The sequence below is a fragment of the Gracilinanus agilis genome, chromosome 1 (assembly GCF_016433145.1).
Source record: "Gracilinanus agilis isolate LMUSP501 chromosome 1, AgileGrace, whole genome shotgun sequence".
NCBI classification, from domain to species: Eukaryota; Metazoa; Chordata; class Mammalia; order Didelphimorphia; family Didelphidae; genus Gracilinanus; species Gracilinanus agilis.
In genome coordinates this window covers 357,273,081-357,290,949 of record NC_058130.1, presented here as the reverse complement: position 1 = coordinate 357,290,949, position 17,869 = coordinate 357,273,081, and the positions used below count along the sequence as shown (strand labels likewise).

The following is a 17,869-nucleotide window of genomic DNA, read 5'->3' as shown; positions in this document are numbered from 1 at the left end:
GCCATTCTAAGCTGATTTACAAATACTGATTGATTTATTATGAGACAATTAAATTATTGAAATCCATCCTGATATCGAATACATCAAGGGTAAAGGAACAAATAACCAGCAAAGAACCTTTGTACACAGGTAAGAAAGGAGGCAGCGAGATGGCTCTGTGGATAGAGTCAGGAGCATCTTGGTTCAAATCTGGTCTCAGATACTTCCTAGCTGTGTGACCCTGGGCACGTGACTTAATCTCTGTTTGTCTTAATCCACTAAAGAAGAAAAGGGCCAAATACTCTGGCACCTTGCCAAAAAAAAAAAACCCATGACGAGTACTGGCTATTGTGCTATGGTCCACAGGGTCATAAAAAGTCAAACCTGACTAACAATAACAGTTTTTAAAAAGTAACAGAATTTAGAAATCATACCTCATTGTAGAGGCAGTAACAGCACAGTGTTTTGCTTGAATTCAAGTACATATACAATCATTTTTTCAAACTTATTTACAAGTATCTCAGTTGCTAACACTTTTATAGGCACACATACATGCACACACATGCGCACGCATGCGCACGCACACACACACACACACACACACACACACACACACACACACACTCTTCACTGAAGAAAACACCATATAAAAGAAGTGACTAAAGAGAATTAAAATACCTCCTTCTTAAATGTCCAATTTCATTCTAATACAAAACACTTGACCTATAATTGTAAATCTAACTATACATAAAAAATAGAAATCAATGCTTATAAAAATACTGATAATGGCTCAATTTTTTTTAAAATCAGATAACCTTTTTTAGACATTTCAGTAACCAAAATATGTGTCCATGTACTCAAAAAGAGATCACTGATGACTTCAGAAAGAATTACATCCGAAAACTTCTAGTTCTTTGAAAAGGCTGGAAAGGTTTTTTCAGTGCCCACATCAGCAGCTGTGGTTTCGGCTTTGATTTTTCTGGAAAAATCAATGCTTCACTCTCTGGTGTGGGAAATCGTTCCTGGTAGACTTCAGGATAGGATTTCTGAAACTTAAAAAAAAAAATCAGATAATAAGATCCAAAGAAAATTAGGTCAGTAGACTTTTATATTGACTACTTAACTATTCTTATCCATACATTCCAATGACTTTTTAAAAAGTGATTTATTGCTTTGTCAAAAGAAAGGGATAGAAATGTGGAAAGTATTGAACACTGCTCACACCCAATCCCATTTCTATCATAAATATTTTTTTTCAGATCTTTTGGATTCCCTTTCCACAGACACATATCTAATTTTAATTTTGTCCAGGTGTTTTTTTTTAATAAAATTCCATCTTTAATTCATTTTCCTAACTCTGGAGCTACTTAAGTTTCAAAAAAAAAAAAAAAATAGGCCCAAGTGGCAAAATAACCTCCTCCTTTGGTTTTCCAGTCTCCAAAGACACTTGCCTACCCATCAGTGTTCAAGTCTCGTTTGGGAATGACTTGCTTAAGTTATAGAGTTATAATGTGTTGCAAATTAGTTTCTATACTTCCCTAGTCCTAAACTCCTTTCTAGCAACTCCTCAAACATACCAACCTGAGCCCAGAACAGAAGCTCACTCTGCTACACAGTTCTGAGGAAATGCCTAAACCCATTTAAAAGTTTCTTTCCTTTCTTATGAAAAAGAATGCTCTCCATCTCAAAGAAAAAACTGTTGGAGTAGAAATGCAGATGAAAGCATATAATTAAACACTTGTTTATTTGGGTATATGTTTTGGGGGTTTGGTTTTATAAGATTATTCACTTACTGGGGGCAGCTGGGTAGCTCAGTGGATTGAGAGCCAGGCCTAGAGACAGGAGGTCCTAGGTTCAAATCCAGCCTCAGACACTTCCCAGCTGTGTGACCCTGGGCAAGTCACTTGACCCCCATTGCCTACTCTTACCAATCTTCCACCTATAAGTCAATACACAGAAGTTAGGGGTTTAAAATTTAAAAAAAAAAATACTAAAGAAAAAAAAAAGATTATTCACTTACAAAAATGAATAATATGGAAATATGTTTTGAGTGATAATATATCTATAACCCAGCGGAATTGCTAATCAGCTGTGGGAGAAGGAAGGGAAGAGAAGAGGGAGATAACATGAATCATATAACTTTGAAAAACTTATGTGTAAATTTGTTATTGGAATAAAATAAAGATAATTTTTTAAATTTTCTTTCCCTTGATCCTTCACCCTATAAAGACTGTAAAATAACACTCAAATTAGAACTGAATGCCACTGCTACATTTTTCAGAACTTCTTACTTTACCAAATCACTATTTTAGGTCTGCTTGTACTTTCTTAAAAAACAAAATCAGCCATGAAACATAAAAACACCTACTCAACCCTGAAGCAATGGTTTGAACCAGCACAAGAAAATTATTCAAAATAAACTCATTCTAAGTTGAAAAGCTCTGTTATCATTACAGAATCCATTTCACAAAGTTATAGTATTGAGAGGAGGGGTGGTTTACAAAGCAGTTTCTTTGCTGAAATATTCTGAGTTAGGTGGTAGAAGTACGACAATCCCCACTTATCAGAGGAAGATGTTTAGGCACAGAAAGTGACTTGCCAGGGGGCACAGGACTAGTAAACATCAGAGACAGGATTGAAATGTTTTCTTCTAAATCCAAGACCAGAGTTCAGTCCTCTTTAACCCAAATGTCTCTAGTATATTTAACAGAAAAGCAATTAAGGTGATTAGGAAAAAAAGGGAAAGCATCTATAATGTTCTAAAATATTTATAGTAGCTTTTTGCAAAGTACTGGAAATTGAAGGGATGCCCATCAAGTGAGGAACCCCTGAAGGAGTTATGGCATATGATTGTGATGGAATACTACTGAGCAGTAAGAAATAATGAGCAGGCTAATTTTTTAAAAAGGGAAAGACCTAAATGATATTATGAAAAATGAAATGAGCAGAAAAGAAAAGCAGTTAAGCATTTGCCACTAACTAGCGGTGTGACCTCAGGTAAATGACTTTTCCTCTCTCAATCTTGGTTTCATTCCAGACGAAATGAGATTCAGAGCAGTAGATCTCTCCAAGGTCTTTCTAACACTGTATGATTCTTTTAGAGTATCAGAGATGGTGAGAGATGATAACTATGGCAGAATAGGAAATTGATTTTTCCACTTGAACAAACACAAGATGACTTCTAAGTCTCAAAAAAGACTGAATTTGAGGTGATCCATTTTTAAATTTCTGATAGGATTCATTGCTCTGTTGGCTGACAATAGAGTCCTCCTCCTTCCAATGAATGATGACTCTTCTCAGGAGCAACAGCAGCAGTAGCTGCACTGGCAGCAGTGGCAGATGGCAGTACCGACAGCAATGACAGGAGCCCGGTGGTGCTTCAGTGGCCAGCAGTGCCAGTGTGGTGGAGAAGAAGTAAGGAGAAGTTTCAAAGGCAGAGGACAGGGGAAAAAGGCAGAACCTGGATGTGGAACAGCAGGGACAAGGGAGATCCTTGAGATCACCAAGTAGCTGTCGGCAGCAGTGAGGTATAACTGGGCACATGAGAAACTCAGAAGAGAGCTTTTCAAAGGCAGTTGCCCAGAAGCCTCATTGATCTTGGAGAATGGACACAAGTGTGCACAGAGTACAGGACCAATAGGCTAGCACATTTGGTGGTGAGTCATTTCCCTCTCCCCTGAGGGAGGTGAATTTTGGGATCAAGGACCTCATTTATAGTCTGGTGAAACGCAGGAATCTTTTATCAGAATAACATTTAAAGATGCATAACATAAAATGCAAAGGTTAAATAAAATACAGGTATCAAAATATTTTTTAAAAATAAGTTCAGATTAGCAGAAAATTGGAAACTGAGGAGATACCCATCAATTGAGGAATTGCTAAACAAATGGTGGTCTGGGATTATAATAGAATAATAAGGGGCGTGAATTCAGAAAAAACCTGGGGAGACTTATATGAACTGATACAGAATGAAGTGAACAGAACCAGGAGAATAATGTACACTGTAACAGCAAAATTTTAAGGATGATCATCTGTGAAAGGTTTAGCTACTCTGATCAAGACAGTGATCCAAGATAATTCCATGATGGAAAATGCTATCCACCTACAGAGAGAAATGATAAAGTAATAAACTTTGAGTTCACTTATTTTATTTGTGTATGTATGTGTGTGTGTATTTTCTTTTGCAGCATGGCTAACATGGAAATATGTTTTGTATAACTTTACAGGTATCATCAACACCAAATTGCTTGCCTTCTCATGGAATGGGAAGGAAAAAGAGAATTTAAAACTTGAAATTTTAAAAAATGAATGTTAAAACAAGTTTTATATGTGACTGAGATCTAACAAAATAAGTAAAAATACACTTAAAAACAAACAAGTTCACAAACCCTTGCTAAATAAACTCTGCTAATAATCCTTGTTAAAAGGAAAGGAGAAAGTAAATGTTGTCCTATGTCCCAGGATATAACAGTATAAAAGGCACTCTGGGCATACCCCTGTGCTTTATTCTTCTTATTTTTTATTTTTATTTTATTTTTAATAAAAAAATTTCCACATTAAGTTTTCCAAAGCTATATGATCCAAATTGTCTCTCTCCCTCCATCCCTCTCCTCTCCCAGAGCTGGCAAGCAATTCAATCTGGGTTATACATGTATTTTTTTGTTTGTTTTTTATTTTATTTTTATTTGCTTTATTCTTTTTGGAGTTCCCTTCCTTAAGGAACAGTGCACATATGTGTACAGAGCCTGGAACTATCTTATTGTATGTTGTTTGGTTTTTTTCTTCTGCTTTTTCACTTTGCTCTTCTGTTCCATTTAAATATTCTTCTATTTGAGGGAGAGAAAAAAGGATTTATCCGTTTCCATTTGATGCCCCCTTCAGAACTCTGAGCAAATGCCTTCTCATTTATCTCTGACCACCTACCTGAACAAAGGGCATAACCTTAGAAAAAGAAAATAAGTGAAGAGTGTATTAGAAAATAAATCCACATGAGACAAAGGAAATTCAGAGAACTGATTCCAACTATGCAAACCAACATGATAGCTGAAGTATGTGGGCTGAATAAATACATTTAGCAAAACCAGTAAGACTCAGGTTATCAAATTCAAAGGAGACAGAGCATAAAGTAAAATTGTGAAAACAAAACAAAAAAAAATCAGTTTTTAAAAGAATAATTAAGAAAGGTCCTTTATCTTCCCCTTTTCTTCTTTACCTGCTTCAGTTTTTTCTTTTTATCCTTAACTGACAGTTTGGAATCCATGATAATTTCCTCCAACAACTTTGCCAGGGGTTCTTGGGAGCCACACACTCTTTGGTATTCAAATTCTTCTGGACTAATCTGACGACAAAATGGTGGGGCAGACAGCGTAGCATCAGTATCTGCTCCTGGGTATTTTATCTAAAGTGAGAAAGCATAGATATTGGGGGGAGGGGGATAGAGATAGAATTCCTTTAAAAAACTTGTTCTGCATATCTACAAATTAGCATACCAGGTATCATTTCTGAAATCCCAGGGAATAAAAAAAAGTGTTTCTATCATTTCAAAAATATCTATCTTTAGATTATAAAGCTTAAAACTGGAGTTTGATTCAGAAGAACTTAACTCAATTTGTTCCATTTAATTTTTTTTTAAACCCTTACTTTCTGTCTTAGAATCAATACTGTGTATCAGTTTCAAGGTAGAAGAGCAGTAACAGTCAGGCATTGGAGATTAAGTAACTTGTCCAGGATCACACAGCTAAAAAGTATTTTGGGCCAGATTTGAATCTAGAATCTTCCATCTCTTGTCCTGGCTCTCAAACCACTGAGCCACTTAGCTGACCCCCTGCATATAATTCTTGCTTAAATTCTAGGAACAACATTCATTTCAGGCAAATGAATCACTTTCCACTATAGTCAAAATTAAATTTGTTTCTTATTTATTTTGCAAGCATTTCTATTCTCTATCTTCCACCTAACTACCCAATGGAAAAAGAAGTAGAAGAAAAAAAAACCACTGTCCATGTAATAAATATAGATAATTTATTATATTAATAATATTAACTAATTAATTAATATTAGATTATAATTAAGTAAATACATATAGATAATAATAATCAATTTCCTGTATTGGCCATGTCCAAAAATGGCATTCTGTCTCATGTGTCTACTGCCAACGTCTCAGAAGGTGGTAGTATGTTTTATCATCAGTTCTCTGAAACTGTGACTGGTCATAATATTGATTGGACTTAAGTCTTCCAAGGTTCCAACTTCCTCATTTTACAGATGATGATATTCGGACCCAGACCCTGTGACTCCCCATTCAGTGCTTAGCATGATGCTCCCTCTCCTGTACATCCTCTCTTCCAACTCATTTAAGGGACTGTCTTCAAGAGGCTTCTATTAAAATTGAAAATATGGTGGCCAGTAGAGGACATGCTCTAAAAACTCACTAACATATCAGGAAAGATTAGTTTATTAGATGTCTTAGCTAAAATCTATTAGGAAGCTGAGTCCCGAGATGATGGGGCCAAAAGCTGGCTCAACTTTGACTTGGGTATCAGGGAAGGAAGACACATAAATAATGGTTTTTTTTGTGTGTTTGTTTGTTTTTAAACCCAGTTGGCCCTAAATCTCCAGGAAGCAAGTCTTGGTGGCCTAACAGATTGCAGAGAAGGTTCTAGAGCAAGTTCTGCCATTATTTAGACATCCAGTTTTTAAAAAGTCATTTAACCTATCTGTTTTCACTAAACACCACCACCACCTTATTAGAGAAAATGTAATTAAAAATTCAGTACTTTCTGATTTTATTTAGTGCAAATAAACCTCTGTAAGATGAAGGTTATCCACAGTTAAATTAATCATGAATAGAGAGTCAACTTTCTGATCTCCACTTATTAACTGAGATGATCATGGTGCTAAGTATATTACAAATGCTATTTAATGATCTCACATCACCACCACCCCTGCCCATGCATCCTATACTCCAAACTCATCTATACTTGCTGTTCCCTCTTCATAATATTTCAATTTCCACTTTTGCGCAAGTGGACCCCTGTGCCTGAACAGTACCTCTTTCTTACTTACAAGTCTCAGAATCACCAGCTTCCTTAAAAGCATAACTCAAAGGTCCTTGGGTTAAATCTGGCCTCAGACACATCCCAGCTGTGTGACCCTGGGCAAGTCACTTAACCCCCACTGCCTAGCCCTTACCACTCTTCTGCCTTGGAACCAATACACAGTATTGATTCTAAGACAGAAGTTAAGGGTTTGTTGTTTTTGTTTTTTTTTTTAAATAAAGCACAGCTCAAATACCAAGTCCTACAGGAGGCCTTTCCTTCTTCCCAGGTGTTTAGTGCTATCTACTTCCTCTCTTCCCCATATATAAAATAGCTGTGTATACATTGTTTTTCCCTCAACAGAATATAAGCTCCTTGAGGGAAGGAACTGATTCATTCTCTCTGACTCTGTCTCTGTGTCTCTCCTTCTCCCTCCCTCTGTCTCTGTCTCTGTGTCTGTCTGTCTCTGTCTCTGTCTCTGTCTCTCTCTTTCTCTGGCACCCAGCAATGGAACTTAGAATAAGCAAGTCTTCAGACTGCTAGTTGAATTGAATTATTTGTATATTCAGAGGGTGAACTACTGTAATATTTTTTGTCAATTCAAGAAGGGTGACTCTAGGCCTAAATGAAAAGCATTTAATAGCACAATGGAAAGAGTTAAACCCTTTATTTACCAATTAATCTTATTTTATTTTACTAATAAATACTAATTATTTTAAGTAGTAGCAACTCATTGGAAGAAGCCCTTGAATAGAATCCATCCTTCGAAAAGGATAATGAAATCTACTGAAAAGAACCTGGAGCTAGGGAATTAGGAGGCTGGGGTTCAAGGAAGTGGTATGACATTTTATCAATTACTTTATCCCTCAGCGTTTCAGATTCCTCATTGTAAAATGGGGGTGGAGTTGGGAGATTGTACTTCATCACTGTTTCTGAAACTCTGTATTTACAAAAGCCTGTGGTTCTCTGAAGAAAGGAAGCTGTGATGGCTGAAATACCCAGAGCTCACTTCAATGCATGTGTTATACATGATATATGTGCTGAGCAAAGCAATGGAGGGTCACAAGGAGCCAGTCAAAATCTAGGTCTTGAAGGAAAAAGGTGACTTTTTACTGGTCTACAATCAATCATTGATCATACCAAATAATGTTAGTTGTGTTAGTTAACAGAATGCAGATAAAATAATCAGGTGTTCATTTGTGGTTTTGTGTGTGTGTTTTGTGTACCAAGACCAAGTGGAGAAAATTTAGTAAAACTGGCAAGACTATAATGACAAGAAAGGCAAAGTACCAAAGCCAAAAAATGGGAGGAAAAACAGTTCTCTTTAATTTGGTCTCATTTCCAGTGATCGTGATCAAGAGTGAATATTATGTTATCAAAATTTTTTAAAGTTCTTCTGTAATTCTGGTAAAATTACAGAAGCGTTTATAAGCAAAGCTCAGTGAATTTAAAGACAAAACAAAGCTCTTAAATTTTTCAAAGTGGAAATGTGATTAACTGAAACATTCCCCCCAAATGCTGGCTTATTAAAGTAACAATAAAAATGAAAATTGCAGGAAAACATCTCACAAGATAAGCTAACTCATTCGATATTAGGTGCAATTATAAAACACTTATTGAGAGTAATCATATCCTTCTCATCAAGTAAACTATTTGTATAATAGAGTTGAAATAAAATTTATCAGTGAGGTTGTTTTTTGTTTTTGTTTTTTGAATTAGCTTAATGTTATTTGGTTTCTTACTGTAAGGGTTGTGCCTAAATCTGGTTTAAAATAAAAAGTTCCACCACTGCTTTTAAAAAAAAATGGACTCAACACTATGGAGTTGTACTTAAATATAAAAATCTCAGCTCACCAGTGGTATACCATCAAGGATTTTCAAATAGGAAAGAGTCCTTACTATATTATGGAAACTTTGCTCTGATATTCAGGTGGATTAATTAGTTGTGGAAGAAGCCAACCTTTTTACTCATCACTAGAACATAACCAATTCTTGCTATCTCTCACTTAAGTGGAAAAATGATTTTTTCTTCCTTACTGTTCTCCTACTCTAGCGGACAATATTCTAATTCCATCATCCAATCATACATACATACATCTGTTCATCCATTCAATCACTCATGCATGCATCAAATATTGATTAAGGCCCTCCCTCAGCCAGTGCATTATGCTGGATACTTGGAGAGCTACAAAGATGGAGTACAGGATACATTGACACGTCTTTATCATGAATTTGTTAGATTTTGGATTTTGATCAAGTCATTATAAAACTCAACAAAGTCCACTTCAATAAAATTCACATTAATGAATGTACTTTACTATTCTCACTCTTCCTAAAGCCATTCTTCATCCCAGTCTCTAGCCTCTTTAGCCCTTCTTGTTCTTCTAATAATTAAACATCTGTTCTTCTCCTCTTCCATCATGACTGCTCTGGCCTTACTTTCCTCTCTGCAATCTTGATGCTATGATTGACCAACTCAACTATACACTGCTCCTCTACCCTTGACTCCTGGGCCTCACTGAGCTCCTGCTCTTCATGCCCTGCCAACCCTTAATCTTGCATCACCCTAAATATGCAACTTCTCTGCTTCTACCTCAAAGTTGCTGAACATCCACTGAAGGGTCATTCTAGGATCCACTAGAAATATACATTATTTAAACTTGACTGGACCCTCACAGCTGCAAAACAAAGTTTTTATTCTTCCTCAGTGATCTATACCAATCACTAAACTCTCTTTTCAAACTCCTTGCACCTTTCCTATTCTTTTTTTTTCTTTAACCCTTGTACTTCGGTGTATTGTCTCATAGGTGGAAGAGTGGTAAGGGTGGGCAATGGGGGTCAAGTGACTTGCCCAGCGTCACACAGCTGGGAAGTGGCTGAGGCTGGGTTTGAACCTAGGACCTCCTGTCTCTAGGCCTGACTCTCACTCCACTGAGCTACCCAGCTTCCCCTTTCCTATTCTTTTAATAGATATCCTTGTATCCTACTTTAATGAGAAAAATAGAAGACCATCAGTCATGAGATCCCTCTTCTCAAAAACCCATCTTCTCTTCATTTATTGCAGGCTCTAGACAGTAGCTGGCCCTTCTCTTTTCCAAGACCAACCTTTCTACCTCTGTCTTTATAGTTCAATTCCTTTTCTGTCTCCTCCAGGAGCTGGTTTTAACAATCATCTTCAAATTTTCTTATCTACTGAACCTTTCCTCAGTTACTACAAAAAAAGCTCAGGTCTGCCTCATCTTTTAAAAACCTTCACTGATAACATTTCTACAACCCAGTGCAATTGCTTGTCAGCTCTGAGAGGGGGGAGGGAAAGAAAATGAATCATGTAAACATAGAAAAATATTTACATTTTTTAAAAAAAAACCTTCATTGGATGCTACAGGCCCATTAAGTTACTGTCCTATCTCCCATTCCTAACTTTCATTGTCATACTCATCAGATGAGTCATTCACACGATTGTCTCCATTTCCCCACCACCCACTTATTTCTGGCCCTCTGCCCTCCAAGTCCATTACTTGACCCAAGCCACTCTTCTAGAGTGACAAATGACTCCTGTAATGCAGAGATGCAATCAGGGCATTTACCCTTGCAAAACCTAACTGTAGGACTTCTGGAAGTTGACCAGCCTTAGAACTCTGACAAAGTTCAGTTGGTCCCAGAAGCTTGTGGAGAGTGGAGGGGCAAACTGGGCTCTGCCTTCGAGCTGAAACCTTGCCTTGAATCTGTGCTTTTGTCTTTGGAATTTTGGAGCTTAGCTAACTTCTCTGGACCTTCCCTATTCCATTCCCCTATTATCTTCCTGAATTTCCTGTGGGTTTTGGGAGAAGGGTGGATTTTTGGGTTGTAGCAATTAGACTTTGAGAATTTAGTTCCCCATAGACAAGTAGGGCTTACCCTTGAAACAAACTATCCTTTGCTTCATTGTTTTAATACTCCCTAACTTCAAGGGCAGCCAAACCTCAAGGGCTCTCTCTCAGTCCAAGTCATTCCTGTGACCCTCCTCAACCGGGAGTTTTCCCTAGCGGCTGTTAGGGAAACCCTGAACTCCTCTGTTAGGGAAACCCTGAACTCCTCTCTCCTTGATAATCAACCCTGAAACTTTAATAAACCCTTTGTTACCTATTCAAACCCTTTGCTAAATCATTGGCTTGATGATAAGTGAAGGTTGAAAGGGGGGAAGGAATTATTCTCTTTACTTTCCTGAGAGAAGCTGGAGGCTATACTTCCTCCTGGAAACCCTTCAGTTTCACTGACAGGGAGGAGCCTTGGGACTCCTTCTTTGTGGACTTGAGAAACTGACTAGAAAGCCCTCTAGTCAGATTCAAACCACTTCTGGCTGGCCCTAACCTTTGTGTCTGTAGAAATACCATTTTCCCTGGAAGAGTCCAGCCTTCCTTCTCCAGCAACCTCTGACTCTAGTCTGAGGTCTCCCTGTTGCAGCTGCCTCCCCTAATTACCTCATCATCTCCCTTACCATTCATTATACTACCTTGTCCTCTATTTCCCTAAACTCAGACATTCCCTTACATCTCTCCTTACCACCTCAACCCACTATTGCACTCTCTTTTCCTACCAAAGGACCTCAAAACCCTCTTTTTACCTTTTCTTTATTTACTTTAATTATACTCCTTACTTGTTACATCCAACAGCCTTTTCTCACTCCTTGATCAACCTTTGTAGGTTTTGATACCGCTCTCTCCTCCTAGGCATTCTCTCCTACCTTGGTTTCTGGGATACTTCCCTCTCCTGATATTTTCTTTGCTCTAAAACCAACCAGTTCTTTCAAAATTTCAAATGTATCCCCTCTCCCCACAGGAGAATAAAAGATGTTACACAAGGACTGGACTTCACTATATTTTTATCCATTTATTGACATGGTGCTAGGCACATAGTAGGTACATTTTTTTAAAAACCCTTTCTTTTCATCTTAAAAATCAATCCTGTGTATTGGTTACAAGGCAGAAGAGCAGTTAGGGCTAGGCAATGGGGGTTAAAGTGATTTTGCCCAGGGCCACACAGCTGGGTAGTATCTGAACCAGGACCTCTCAATCCACTGAGCCACCTAGCTGCCCCAGTAGGTACATATTAAATACTTATTAATATCTCTCTCAGTCCACTTTATTGGAACCTTCTATGCCCTCAAGTTTTATCCCTCTTTAATTAGCTCTGTACACTTTCTTAATGACATTCACTATATGGATGACTCCCAAATCTATATCATGGATATAGTGGCACTTAAGCATTACCATGGATAGTGTACTGGGCTTGGAGTCAGGAAGACCCAAGTGATCTTGAGCCAGCCATTTACCTCTGCCTCAGTTTCCTTAACTGCAAAATGGTGATAATTTTATAGCACCTATTTCCTAGGTTTGTAAAAATCAAATGAGATCATATTTATAAAGCACTCAGCACAATGCTTGGATATATAAAAATGCTAGCTATTTTAATTAGACTGTTGGAATTAGAATCACTAAGATCCAAATTCAAATCCTCCCTCACATGCTTAATAAGTTAATCTCTCATCTCTTGTAGAGAAAATCTTCAGTTTCCTCATATGCTAAATGAAGATAATAATAGCACAGATACCAAAGGGTTGTTGTAAGAATCAAACAAAATAGCACCAAAAGCATTTTATAAATCTTTAAGTGCTTCATTAATTATTATCATGATTCATTCATTTTACCTGGACCCTTCGTAGATGGGCCACTCGCTCCTCTATCGAATTCTGCAAGGAAGAGGGAGCTTGCAAGATCTCCTGGTGATTGTCCATCAGAAATGTCACCAGCCGGGCAGCTAATAGTTCATCCAAATCGACTTCGTCCTTGGAGCACAGGATGCAACGTGAAAATGTCTGAACCATCTGGAAGGAGAAGAAAAGAAGGTTGCAAAGGGGAAAAACAGATGAGGTGTCACTTCAAGCCTGAATCACTGTCACCTAATGTAGATGGAGCAGAACAGAATGTTCCATAAGAAACAGTCCAGAGGGTTTGTGTCTAATTTACCAAACTCACAATCCATATTTTTAAAAAAGAAACTATGCAACTGACGTTGACAGTTTCATATACAGTCCTCCTTTTTTTTGTTCTCATGTATTGAAATGCTTTTGCGTCTGTTGGTGATTGTCAAGTTCATAATTAAAATGAACATTTTTAAAACACAAACAATAAAGTCTGTCCCCCAACACTGTACACTTCTGGCCAGACATATTTCAAACCCAGTGGGGCTGCTCCTCATGTTCTAGCTTGCCTGAGAGGAGCATTTCATTTGTCTCAAGAAAGATAAAAGACTCTCCATAAAAAAAAAAAAAAAAAAAAAAAAAAAAAAAAAAAAAAAAAAAAAAAACAGAGCTTATGAAGGGAGTTCTTAAAAGCCCCCTCTCGTAAACTGTTTTAAGCTGCCCATTAACAAACCTCCAAAGTCACAACTATCACCATGACCTGTATTTATGAAGCAGTTTTCCAGGAGAAGTTTAGGCTGCTTTAGAGACATTAGTGACATGATAGACCATCCTTATGACATTAGGAGAGAACTACTTAGCATGGCCTGTGTGCCCCAGGAGTCACATTTCTGGGCATTTGTTTTTATTTTCTATAAGAGCATTGCAACACATTCTAGAGTCTCACTGGGCAAACTCCTGCTTAATGTACCCGTGGGCAGCTTACAAAAAGCACAATGGGTGATGAAATGATCTCTATCATCAGGGCCAGGAGACAGAGTTACCATAGGAGGGACTATCAGCCTATTCAGTGGTACTTGCATAAAAATATGCTCTTCCTGGGCTGCTCTTTTCCAAAGACACTTTTGTCTCCACTGGGTCCCTTAGGAAGGCACAGAGGGTTGATTAAAGAGTGTGTGTGTGTGTGTGTGTGTGTGTGCGCGCGCGCGCAAGAAAGAGGAAAAAGTTAGGAAAAGGAAACTTAACACAGTGCCTGGCATACCAGCTAGGTGGCTTAGTGGATAGAGTACCTTTAGAGAAATTCATGCCATGATAGAATATCATTCTGACATTAGGAGAAATCTGCTTAACATGGCCTGTGTGCCCCAGTAGTCACATTTCTGGGCAGGTGTTTGTATTTTCTAGAACTAAGAAGTCCTGGATTCAGTTTTGACCTCAGATACTTTCTAGTTGTGTGACCTTGGGCAAGTCACTTTACACCAGTTGCCTGCCCCCTTAATGCTCTTCTGCCTTGGAATGGATACTATTAATTCCAAGACAGAAGGTATTATAATCATACATAAATATATAACATAATACATTCATTTATGTTTATTTATTTATTTACAATGTTTATTTATTTATTTACATTTTATGTTTGTTCACATTTATCATACATAATTTATGTATGGATTGATATAATTTCTACATAAATATGTAATTTATATAAATATTATAAAATACAAATAGCAATATATTAAAATTTCAATAATAATATAATAAAAATTTATATTAAAATTATAAAACAAATGCTTGTTAATCATTTGATTCATCATTATCTCATATGTGTATGATTCTTTGGAAGGAATTCATAAACACCCTACAACTATCCACATAACCCAGTGTGATGTCTAAGATTTCCTCAGATGCTCATAAGGAATAATAGGAATACTCAAGGCTCACTCTATACTACCTGTCCCACCATTAGCTATCCTAAAGTAGAGGCAATTACTTTCTTAATAAGCTTAGTCTAAAATAAAATCTCAACTAGGGATGAGGTGGTTGAAATCCTAGATCTAGAGTCAGGAAGACCTGAGTTCAAATCCAGTTGCAGACAGTTAGTGGACAAGTTATTAGGCTTTATATTATTGTATATTATATTATACAAGTCATTAAAAGGAAAGGGTTGGACTAGATGGTATCTGAATTCCCTTTCTTTACTCATTCAATGATTCTACATTCTAAGGGAAAAGCATAAAAAAAAAAAAAAGTTTTCCAAATGAGCAGAGAACATGGGGCCAATCACTTATTCAAAGTAGCCAGAACCCACGTTTTGATCCATGATTAGAGCTGTGTCCAATATATAATATCCATAGACAGACTACTGAAACTAAAGAGGAGTGAGGAACCAAAATGGGAAAACCAGCAACTCCAAATAGGGCAGGGAAATTCAGGAAGAGGAAGGTAAGTAATTCTCAGAATTATATGGAATTTGGTTCTTTTCTCTGCTCTCTGAAAATGTAAGAATAGAAGGGACAATGGACTTGGAGTAGGATGGGAGGGGAGAGGAAAAAACTCCAATCTTGCAGATAGGCAGAAAAAGAGAAGTTCCTTGATGTAGCCATAAAGACACAATTCCAATAGTTGTTCACAATGAAGGCAAGTGATCTGCCATGGAGGAGATGAGAAGGAATACTGCCGTGACAACTGGTGGGAAGAACACTTGATCTGGAGTCAAAGGACCTGGGTTTGAATCCCAACTCTTCCATTTCCATTAAAAACTGTGTGACTCTGGGCACATCACTTACGGCATATATCACTGGGCTTAAGTTTCTATGTCTGTAAAATGAGGGCACTGCATCAATTGTGAAAAGGATGAACAAATTATGGAATATGAATGGAATAGAATGTGACCGTGATGTAAGAAACGATGAAGGGAACAGTCTCAGAGAAACCAAGGAAGACTGTATAAACTGTTGCAGAATGAAGTGAAATCTAGCTGAATAATGATGGTAGTTGTAAAGACAAACAACTTTGAAATCCTTAAGACCTCCAATCAATGCAATTACTGAGTTTTCAAAGGTCTTATGATGAAATATGCTACCCATCCCCTGACAGAGAGAAAAGATAGACTCACAATATGCTTGTATTTTTTTTGTCATGGCCAATAAAGAAATTTGTTTTGCTGAACTTTGGATATTTATTACAAGGTCTTCGTTTTTTCTTTCATTTTCAATGGGAAAAGTTGGGGCAGTGAGTTGGCAGAAGGGAAAAAAATAAATTTTTAATTAAAAAACATAAAATGAAGGGTTTGGATTCAACGATTTCTAAAGTCTAAATGATTCAGCCTAACATCCTCATGGCACTAGAATAGAAAAGTAAATTATATGTGCAGTAGCTAAGATCAGATTTAACAGGTAGTTTCCAGGCATTCTCTTATCAAAAATAAGAAAGTGATTCTCTTTCCTATTTCTACAACCCTTTGTTCAATGTTGCTAGAGTTTTTGTGGCTCTCAGGTTGCTGAAAGAAGAAAAATTATTTCTGAAGGGGAAGCAGGACAAGACAGCATATTTACAGGGGAATTGAATGGCTTTCAAAATCTCATTTGTATGCTTGCAACAGACATAAAGTTGTCTAGTGTGAGGCCATAATTCTGTACCATACGACTTCCTATCTGACACATTGCAAATCATGTCTTATCTTAAGAGATGTTTGTGTATAAGAGAAAGACAACATGGAGAGATAGCTGAGTCCATTTCTGTCTCCTTGATGTAGGCAAAGGGAGGTTAAAACTGATTTTTTAAAGTTCCCTTTTTTTGCTAGTGGGAGGGGGTATCTGGTAGACAAATCTAACCATATATTCTATATCTTTCCCCTTCAGTCCAGCCTCCTTGCCATTTCTCAAATCCATTATTTCTGGTAAGAGATAGGGCACTATCATTTCCTCACACAGCCCTGTTCTATTAATCTAGGGGAGGGAGGTAATTTTTCGTAAGGGAGCTCACCTGACCTTTCCAAGGGATTTCTTCAGGGCCTTTATGTATCAAAGTAAGAAATGGTTCTTCTAAGTAGGAAGCAACTTCTAATGGTCATAGGCTAAGTCTACTGCTGGACCCTTTTGTTTCTGTTGTTGCTGAAATTCAGTCGTTTTTCAGTCATGTCTAACTCTTCATGACTCCATGAGTGGTTCTCTTGGCAAAGATACTAGAATGGTTTTCCATATCCTTCTCCAGCTAATTTTATAGATGAAGAAACTGAGGCAAATAGGGATTAAATAGCTTGCCCAGGGTCATACAGATAGTAAGTATCTGAGGCCAGATTTGAACTCAGGAAGATGAATTTTCCTGAATCCAAGTCCTGAGCCCTATCCACTGAGCCACTGAGGTCCCCATACCTAGCCCCTACCCTCCCTTTAATTGAGTCCCTTATAGAAAGATAACAGCAACAACCTGATTCAATTATGTTTGATGGTAAGATATAACAAGGAGGAGGAGAGGAAGATGAAGCCTATGAAAAGTCCTGTAAGCAAGCCAGGTATTTCTATGTAGCTTCGTTTCCTTATCTAACCAAATAAAGACTAAGTCATTTGCACATAATTAAAAATATCCAAATTATGTCAGGCCCGGGAGACCAACATACCAGAGTACGGGTGCCAAGGCCATCACAGAGTGGTGGCATCTCCTTGTTTAAGCAGATCTTCACCATCATCCTAATCAACAGCTGTAACTTTCTCCGATTTTCAGGAGGCAGGAGGAGACAGCAAATCTGAAATGCTTCAATAGCAATTTTCTCTTTCTGTAACAAACCTAGTTTTAAAAAATAATAATTTTTAAACATCTAAGATCTACTTGACTCTGCTACTTTTACATGTGTATGAGATACAGTATATTGTTTTGTAATGAATTAAATTCTCTGGAGGCTATATTTTTCATTTTAAAATATTAATGTATTAATTTGCTGCTCAAGAAGATCTAAGCAGCCAATGGAGTCACTCAGTCCAAACTGAAGCCATGGAAGTCTAGCTAGGCAGCCAGGGAAATAGAGAGAGAGAGAAAGGGATGGAGAGAAATAGAAAGTCTAGCTAGGCAGCCAAGGAAAGGGAAAGGGAGAGAGGGAAGGGGAGAGAGAGAGAGAGAGAGAGAGAGAGAGAGAGAGAGAGAGAGAGAGAGAGAGAGAGAGAGAGAGAGAGAGAGA

General features: G+C 37.5%; 1 protein-coding gene across 1 annotated transcript in view; it reads right to left on the bottom strand.

Annotated features, from left to right (window-relative positions):
* Positions 1-869: 869 nt before the first annotated feature.
* The window catches only part of DEPDC1B (DEP domain containing 1B), a 139,699-nt gene continuing 122,699 nt past the window's right edge, over positions 870-17,869 (bottom strand). The window contains 4 exon segments of the mRNA XM_044681023.1: positions 870-1,031; positions 5,192-5,377; positions 12,703-12,879; positions 17,315-17,481. Of these exon segments, the coding sequence (XP_044536958.1) occupies positions 870-1,031; positions 5,192-5,377; positions 12,703-12,879; positions 17,315-17,481 (692 nt within the window).